General features: G+C 43.7%; 1 protein-coding gene across 1 annotated transcript in view; it reads left to right on the top strand.

The window, feature by feature from the left end:
• Positions 1 to 9,078, top strand: part of OTOA (otoancorin) — a 76,224-nt gene that overhangs the window by 25,031 nt on the left and 42,115 nt on the right. Inside the window, exon 11 of the mRNA XM_008061762.1 lies at positions 7,919 to 8,042. Within this exon, the coding sequence (XP_008059953.1) occupies positions 7,919 to 8,042 (124 nt within the window). The remainder of the gene's footprint in view (positions 1 to 7,918; positions 8,043 to 9,078) is intronic.

Genomic DNA, 9,078 nt, shown 5'->3' with positions numbered 1-9,078 from the left:
TTTTTTGAGTTGTTGATAATTGCCATTCTGACTGGAGTTAGGTGGTATCTCAGTGTGGTTTTGATTTGCATCTCCCTGATGATTAGTGAGGTTGAGCATTTCTTCATGTGTTTGTTGGCTGCTCGAATGTCTTCTTTTGTGAAGTGTCTGTTCATATCTTTTGCCCATTTTATAATGGGGTTGTTTGTTTTCTTCTTTTCAGTACGTTTCAGTTCCTTGTAGATCCAGGATGTTAAGCCTTTGTCAGACCTAGAGTTGGCAAATACTTTCTCCCAGTCTGTAGGCTGTCTTCCTGCTCTCTTGATGGTTTCTTTGGCTTTGCAGAAGCTTGTCAGTTTAATAAGGTCCCACTTGTCTATCTTCTCTCTTATGACCTGTGCGTTTTGGGTTTTGTTCAGGAATTGGATGCCAGTTCCGATTTCCATGAGGGTATTTCCTTCCTTTTCTAAGGTTCTTATGGTTTGAGGTTTTACATTTAGGTCTCTGATCCATTTGGAGTTAACCTTTATGCATGGGGATAGATAGGGGTCCTGTTTCAATCTTCTGCATGTGGTCAGTCAGTTTTCCCAGCACCATTTACTGAATAGGCTCTCCTCTCCCCAGTGGTAGGTGGTGGGGGCTTTGTCGAAGATGTTGGTTGAGAAATTGAGGTTTTGCTTCTGGAATCTCAATTCTATTTCATTGATCTATATGCCTGTTCCTGTACCAATACCAAGCTGTTTTGATTATTGTAGCTTTATAGTAAAGTTTGAAGGCTGGTAATGTGATACCACCTGCTTTGTTTTTTTTGCTGAGGATTGTTCTGGTTATTCTTGGTCGTTTGTGTTTCCATATGAATTCCTGTGTTGTTTTTTCTAGGTCTGAGAAGAATGTTGCTGGTAATTTTATGGGTATTGCATTAAATCTGTAGATTGCCTTAGGAGTATGCTGGCTGTGGGTTTCTCATAGATGGCTTTTACTATTTTGAAGTATGTTCCCTGTATGCCTAGCTGTTCGAGGGTTTTTATTAAGAGGGCGTGCTGGATTTTATCAAAAGCTTTTTCTGCATCTAATGATATAATCATGTGGTTTTTGTTTTGACATCTGTTGATGTATTTAATTACATTTATGGTTTTATGAATGTTGAACCAGCCTTGCATCCCAGGGATGAAGCCTACTTGGTCATGATGGATGATTTTTGAGATGTGTTGTTGAATTTGGTTTGCTAGGATCTTGTTGAGAATTTTAGCATCTATGTTCATCAAAGATATTGGCCTGTAGTTCTCTTTCTTTGTTGGGTCTTTACCTGGCTTGGGTATCAATGTGATGTTAGCTTCGTAAAATGATTTGGGGAGAGTTCTGTCTTTCTCAATTGCCTGGAATACCTTCAGTAGGATTGGTAGAAGCTCCTCCTTAAATGTCTTGTAGAATTCTGCTGGAAAGCCATCTGGTCCAGGGATTTTTTTTTTTTGTAGGTAGTTTTCTTATTACGTAGTCAATTTCCTTGATTGTTATTTGTCTATTTAGGGTCTCAATTTCTTCTTGTTTCAACCTAGGCAAGTTGTGTGATGACAGAAAGTCCTCCATTTCCTTGCGGTTTTCAAGTTTGTTTCCATACAAGTGTACATAGTAGTCTCTAATGATCTTTTATATTTCTTCAGGATAAGATGTGACTTCATCTTTTGTGTTTCTGATTGTGTTTATTTGGGCTTTTTCTCTCTTTTTCTTGGTCAGTCTAGCTAGGGGACCATTGATCTTGTTTATCCTTTCGAAGAATCAGCTTTTTGTTTCATTGATTTTTTTTGTATTATCTTTTTTTCTTCTATGTCCTGGATTTGGGCTTTTATTTTGGTGATCTGGATTATTCTGATGAAATTAGAGTTTTTGTGATCTTGCTTTTCCAGCTTTTTTAGGTGGCTTGTTAGGCTGATAATTTGTGATCCTTCCTTTTTCTTCATGTGCGTTTGTAGGGATATAAATTCCCTTCTTATTACAGTTTTCATGGCGTCCCAGAGATTTTGGTAAGATGTTTCTTCATTTTCATTTGTTTCCAGGTATCTTTTAATCTCTGTTTTGATTTCATCATTGACCCAGGAGTTGTTTAGCATCATGCTGTTTAGTGTCCATATCTTTGTGGGTTAGAGGAGGACCTTGTTGGTGTTAATGTTTATTTTTATTCCACTGTGGTCTGAGAAGGTGCACAGTAAAATTTCAGTTCTTTTAAATTTGCTTATGCTTGATATATGGCCAAGTAAGTGGTTGGTCTTAGAGTACGTTCCATGCAGTGATGAGTACAATGTGTGTTCTGTGGTCTTTGGATGAAGGGTTCTGTATGTATCAATTAAGTCTGTTTGATCAAGAGTCACATTGAGGTTTCAGATCTCGTTGTTGATTTTTTGTCCTGATGATCTGTCTAGGGTTGTGAGTGGGGTATTAAAGTCCCCAGCTATGATGGTATTGGAGTTGATATATTTTTTTCGTTTATCTAGGAGCTGCTTTATGAAACTTGGTGCTCCTATGTTCGGTGCATGTATGTTTAGGATGGATATTTCTTGTTGAAGGATTGAACCTTTTATCATTATGCAGTGGCCTTCTGCATCTTTTTAAATTTTTGATAGCTTAAATGGTATTTTGTCTGAGATTAAGATTGTGACTCCTCCTTTCTTTTGTGTTCCGTTCACCTGAAAATTTGTTTCCCATCCTCTTACTTTGAGTCTGTGAGTGTCCTTTCTAGTGAGGTGAGTCTCTTGAAGGCAATAGATTGTTGCCAGGTGATATTTTATCTACTTTGCCATTCTGTGTCTTTTCAGTGGTGCATTTAGTCTGTTCACATTCAAACTAATTATTGAAATGTGAGAGTTGATCCCTATCATAATGTTCTTACAGAGTTGTTGTTCTTCCTGTTTGTGTGTTGTCTTTCTTTTGGTTTTAGAGTTGGATCATGTGTGTTTTTAATCTTTTGCCTGTACTCTTGTGAAGAACGTTGTTGTTTTTTCCTTTTCTTCTGTGTTCAATACTTTCTTAAGTGTTTCTTATAGAGATGGTCTTGTGGCAGCATAGGTTCTTAGGGATTGGATATCTGGGAAAGATTTCAATTCTCCCTCACTGATGAAGCTTAGCTTGGCTGGGTAGGTATTCTTGGTTGAAATTATTTATCTTTTAGAACTTTGAAAATAGGGCTCCAAGCTCTCCTAATCTGGAGGGTTTCTGTAGATAAATCTGCTGCTGTTCTAATTGGTCTTCCCTGGTACATAGTCTGACCTTTTTCTCTTGCTGCTTTTAGAATTTTTTCTTTTATACCTACTTTGTTTAGGCAAATTATTATATGTCTGGGAGTTGGTCTTCTCATTTGTTGTCGTGCAGGGGTTCTCTGAATCTCTTCATCCTTGTTTGAATTTTTGATTTTTTGAAAAAATTTTAAAAATTTTTTGAAAAAATTTTGTTTGAATTTTTTCATCCTTAATGAGATGAGGGAAGTTTTCTTGAATGATTTCATGAAATGTTTGTTCCAGTGTGGCCTCAGTTTCTCTCTCTGCCTCAGGAAGGCCAATTACTCTTAGGTTTGGTCTCTTGAAGTGATCATTCATTTCTTGAAGGTTTTGTTCTGTCTTTTTGAGCTTCTTTTCTATGCTTTTGACAGTTTGGGTTAGTTCTGTGTTTTGGTCTTTGAGCTCTGAGATTCTTTCTTCTGCTTGGTTAATTCTGCTTTCCATGCTTATTAGTTTGTTATTTATTTCCATCACAGTATTCTTTACTGCTGTTATTTCTGACATCAGCTCCTTCCTATTTTCCTCTTGTCTCTCCTCAATTTTTAAAATTCTCTCTATTAATGTCTTGATGTCTGGGTTTGTTGCATGTAACCAGTCATTCTGGGAGCTCTTCACTGTTTGTGTTCCGGAATCTGTTTTCTCAGTGTCTGATCTCCCATGGGTCTGTGTGAGACCTATATTCTTCTTTTGGTTTTCTTCATTTATGTGGTACTCCCCCCCCCCGCCTTTTCCTTTCCTCCACATCACAGCCTTCTTCAATTCTTTTATTCATGGGTAGAGGGATTGGTTTTACTGCTGTTTGTTCAATCTCCTATTCTTTATGTATGTCTTCTTACTTTGTTCAATTCTGGGGTTGCACTGTAGGTTGGGGGTGGTCCTTTTTTGCAGTTTTGAGATTTACTTAAGGGGGGAGCTGTGATTCAAAGTCTATCTGCAGGTCCTGGTATTCGCCAAGAGGTGTATGGATAATCTGAAACCCACTTCCCACCGCCTTGGAATCTGTCTGTGCAGTGGGGCTGTAGGTTTACTCCCTGAAATAAAATGTGGGTAGGAGAGGGAAGAGAATGGAGCAGACAGTGGGGGGAAGAGTGGGGTGGAGAGAGAGAGGAGTAAGGGGGGAAACAGACAAGTGTATCAACAAATGGAGAGAGAGACCTAAACTGAAACAGATAAAAACAATAGGCCATGGCTACAGACTAACCAGCTCCCATACAAGAAAAAAAAAAAACATACAATGACGCTAACATACAAGCTAACCAACCACCTTATTGGTGTGCTGTTCCTCTATACAAAGATATGGTTTACAGAGAGGAGAAAAGAGAAGAAAAGGAAGAGAAAAAAAAAAGGAATAGAACAATAGGAATAGAATGAAGTCATTAAACTAATAGAACCAATCGAGCACACTCTGAGACTTTTCGTTTAAGTTCAATGTCCTTTCAGCTCTGATTCCTAGCTTTCTTTTCAAGCTGATAAATTAGTTCACAGTTAGGGTCAGTTGCCCCTGGCCTGCTGTGAAGAACAGTTCAGATCACCCTCTGTTCACCACTCAAATCTGGCCCGTGTCCCTTTTTCAAGCTTGCTTCTCCCATTTCAGTGTTATTACCATGAATCGCCAGCAGGTGGTGCTATCTCTCAGCTACTCGCCCCAGAGGGGGTGGGGCCAGACAGGAGCCAGCGGATTGGAAGCCTGCCTCAGGGCACACGGGAGGAGACCCACGGCCAGCAGGACGTCAAGGTGGCAGCAGAGGTGGCAGCGATCCTAGCAGATCTTGCCTGCAGGGGCTTCAAGGACAGAAGTTGTGGATTGCCTCAGGCACAGGTGGCGTGATGCACTATTGCTGCCATGGAGGCGGTGGCGGCTCCAGCGGCTGCTGTGTCTGCGGCTACAGTGGCTGTCCAGACCACTGCAATGCCCCAGCGGTGGCAACGGCCGAGCTCCGTGTGAAGAGCAGGCTGCTGATGTTGGGGTTTGCAGCCCGCGGGGAGAGAGCCAGAGACCCTCTGCATTCTACTTTGCAGAGGGTTTCATAGACCAGGTTGCCCTGTCACCATCTTGCCAGAAGTCTCTGTGTAGTTATTCTTAATGTCATTGTTAGTATTCAGTCTTTAGTTCCCCCCGAGTCTTCTTTCTTCAGAGGTAAGCAGATCTCTTTTTCTCATCAGACACATTTTCAACTCCTTTCTGTGAACCTGGCTGCTCTCCTATGGGCATGTCTGAATATGTCAGTATCTTTCTGAGGGGGTGGAGTCCCGCTGAGTTGAATAGTCTTCATACTGATTCAAAGAGCACTCACTAATGAATGAGTGCTTAGTATCCACTAGAATGTATGGTGATCAGTTGGTATGCCTCTTCCCATTTAACTTTCACAGTCATTCTCATTTCTTCATCACATTTATTATGAACAAAGCAACTTCCCATTCATTAAAGGCTCAGAGAGACAAGGCCACCCTGCCACTGTACAGTACAGTAGTGCAGTGTGCACGGCACAACTGTGTGCAGCAACCTTGCAGAGAAGTAAAAACAACTTGCTGGAGGCCAAACGTCTCATTCTAGTTGGTCTGAATCTGTGCTTTATTTTATTTTTTGAGTTGGGGTCTCACTCTGTCATGCAGGCTGGAGTACAGTGGCACAATGACAACACACCATAGCCTCAACCTCCTGGGCTCAGGCGATCCTTTTGCCTTAGTTTCCTCAGTAGCTGGGACTTCAGACACGCTACCACACCTGGCTAATTTTTTGGTAATTTTTGTAGAGACAAAGTCTTGCTATGTTGCCCAGGTTGGTCTCAAACTCCTGGGTTCAAGCAGTCTTCCAGCTTCGGCCTCCCAAAGAGCTGGGATTACAGTCAAGAGCCACTGCACTAGGTATACCGCTCTCACCTCTGCCTCCTGTATTTTTCTTTCTTTTCATTCTGAAACCCTTGCATCATCTGGTGGGTAGCTAGGAAGACATCCTGAAAATAGCTTTCTGCCTTGGATAACCCCTGTGGTTGGAAAAACCCTTAATTTCTTATGGAAAGTGGGGAGTTTTCTGTGGCTAACAACACCATTTTTTCCCCCTGTGACTAACAGCAGGAGAGATGGCATAGTTGGGTGGATCTAGATTTAAATCCCAGCTCCGCTACTTGCCTTAAGCAAGTCACTTCATCTCTGAGTCTCAGTTTGTGCATTGCAAAATGGAGTTAACAGGAGAACCTACCTTCTAGGGTTGCTGTGATGATATAATCTAAGTAAAGCGCTCAGCACAAGACAGTAAGTGGCGTGATCATGGCTCTGTTGGTTTGGACTGGAAAGGGGTGCGGTTGTGGTCCCCAGCTGTAAGCCCTCTCTTACTGACCCGAACTGGGTCCGTTTGCATTAGCCCATGAGCAACAGAAAGCCAAATGCTGAGGCATCAGGGGGTTTTCTTTTTTGGTAAAGTTTATCATGAGTCAACTGGCAAGGAAAAAAGAGGCAACACTCAAATCTATCTCCCTAAGCTGGGGTCGGGGACAACTTTTTTTTTTAGTTGGAGTCTCACTCTGTCGAGCCTGCAGCCTCGACCTGCTGGGCTCCGGCGATCCTTCCAACTCAGCCTTCCAAGTGGTTGGAACTACAGGCACGCGCCACCACACCTGGCTAATTTTTTGTTTTATTTTAGAGATGAGGTCTCGCCAAGTTGCCCAGGCTGGTCTTGAACTGGTGGGCTCAGGCAAGCCTCTCACCTCGGCCTCTCAAAGAGCTGGGATTATAGGTGTGAGTCACTGCACCCAGACAGGGCACAACTTTTATAGGTTGAAGGTGATGAGAGATGATCTGATTGGATCTTGCAAAGAGGTGGTGCCAGGGTTTGATCTGATTGGATCATGGATCACATCACATAGTTCCGCTTCTTTTTTCTTTTTTTTTGAGTTGGAGTCTCACTCTGTCGCCCAGACTGGAGTGCAGCGGCCGCTCCTGGCCACCGCAGCCTCGACCTGCTGTGCTCCGGTGATCTTTCTGCCTCAGCCTTCCAAGGAGCTGGAACTACAGGCGCGCACTACCACGCCCGGCTCATTTTGACTTATTGTAGAGATGATGTCACCAAGTTGCCCAGGCAGGTCTCGAACCCTCGGGCTCAGGCAGTGCACTCACCTCAGCCTCCCAAAGGCACAAGATTACAGGCTGAGCCACCGACCCCAGCGTAGTTCCGCTTCTTTTTTTTTTTTTTTTTTGAGTTGGAGTCTTACTCTATTGCCCAGACTGGACTGCAGTGGCTGCTCCCGGCCACCGCAGCCTCGACCTGCTGGGTTCCGGTGATCCTTCCACCTCAGCCTTCCAAGTAGCTGGATGCGCGCTACCACACCCGGCTGATTTTTGATTTATTGTAGAGATGAGGTCTTGCCAAGTTGCCCAGGCGGGTCTTGAACCCGCGGGCTCAGGCAATCCACTCACCTCAGCCTCCCAAAGGCGCAGGATTACAGGCTGAGCCACCGAGCCTGGCTGTAGTTCCGCTTCTTAATGCAGTCCCCATGCCTCAACCCCAGCACTTAAGTTCCGCCTGTGGTTGTAGGTTTGGTTCCTCTGGGCATGCTCAGCCTGGAGGTCCATGGCAATCGGAAAACAACTCACTGTTTTATTACACAAAAGGGAACCAGAATGGGCTGTTCTGGGGTTACTCCTCCACCGTGGTCCCTTCTCTTCTCACACAGGTTGGGGCTGCTGGTTTGTTTCTACGATGACCTCGAGTTGCTGGACGCAGCTGTGGCCCAAGTCCTGCTTCACCAGATGATCAAGTGCAGCCACCTGCGGGGCTTCCAGGCTGACGTTCAGAAGGTGCAGCAGGGTTGCGAGGCTCTGAGGCCTCTAACTCGGTTTCACTAACCAGAGAAATGGGGGGAACAGCTTTGCCTGGCCCCTGAGGGTAGACATGGCGTGAATCGGTCTCAGTCCCACCACTGCAGATGGTATCTCAGATACTGGGATGAGTCTAACACGGGAAGGAAAGACAGAAAAAGACAAGGGAATATACCCTGGATAGATCAGAATTCAATCCGAACAGCCATGTCAAACTTAAAGGCAAATGGATCACCTGGAGGTCTTAAATGTGGGTTCCGATTCAGGAGATGTGGGCTGGGACCCAGGACACTGCCCTTCTAACAAGCTTCCGGATAATGCTGAAGTGCTGCTCTGGCGCATGCTTGGAACTGCGGGACACAAAGCAGGAGCCGGGTTCTCCAACCTGGCTCTACATTATAACAGCCCTGCCAGGCTCTGCCCCCGGAGATTCTTGATGCTGTTGGTCTGGGGTGCGGCCTGAACATGGCATGTTTTTAAAACTTTTCTGATGATTCCAATGCAGCCAGGATTGAGAACATGGCATTGGAGGGTGTTTTGGGTTCTAGACCAGGTCTGGACAGATTAACAAACGCAGACGGTCTCCTTTTTCCTTCCCTACTCTCTCTCTCTCTGTCTTCTTTCTTTCGTTCAAGTCTCAATTCTGTCTCTTTCCTCTTCACTTCTTGTAGTCCTTTCCAATTTTTTCTTTTTAGATTCAAAAGATGTTAAAACAAGATGAAAGAAAATTTTGATAAAGCCATCAATAATTCTGCAGCAGTTCATTCATTTGACATTTGAGGTCGTGGCCAATCTTGGTCAATGCATATTTTTGTTTTCCAAGGAGAAGAATCCCTCTCAAGCAAGCTCAAGAAAAAACAAGAAAATAAATGTATTTCAAGGCACAGGGGTCTTAAAATGTGGCAGCCCTAAGAAGAAAGTCAGATACAATTAGATGTGAGGGTGCGCTTTGGGATCATCTGGCTCAGTAATTTTCAAACTGGAGGATAATCAAAATCACGGGGCGGGGCGGGGG

Source organism: Carlito syrichta, unplaced genomic scaffold (assembly GCF_000164805.1).
Source record: "Carlito syrichta isolate Samal-C Ts95f unplaced genomic scaffold, Tarsius_syrichta-2.0.1 Scaffold305573, whole genome shotgun sequence".
Classification (NCBI taxonomy): Eukaryota; Metazoa; Chordata; class Mammalia; order Primates; family Tarsiidae; genus Carlito; species Carlito syrichta.
The sequence above is the reverse complement of the archived record's forward strand: the minus strand, read 5'-3'. Positions and strand labels throughout refer to the sequence as shown.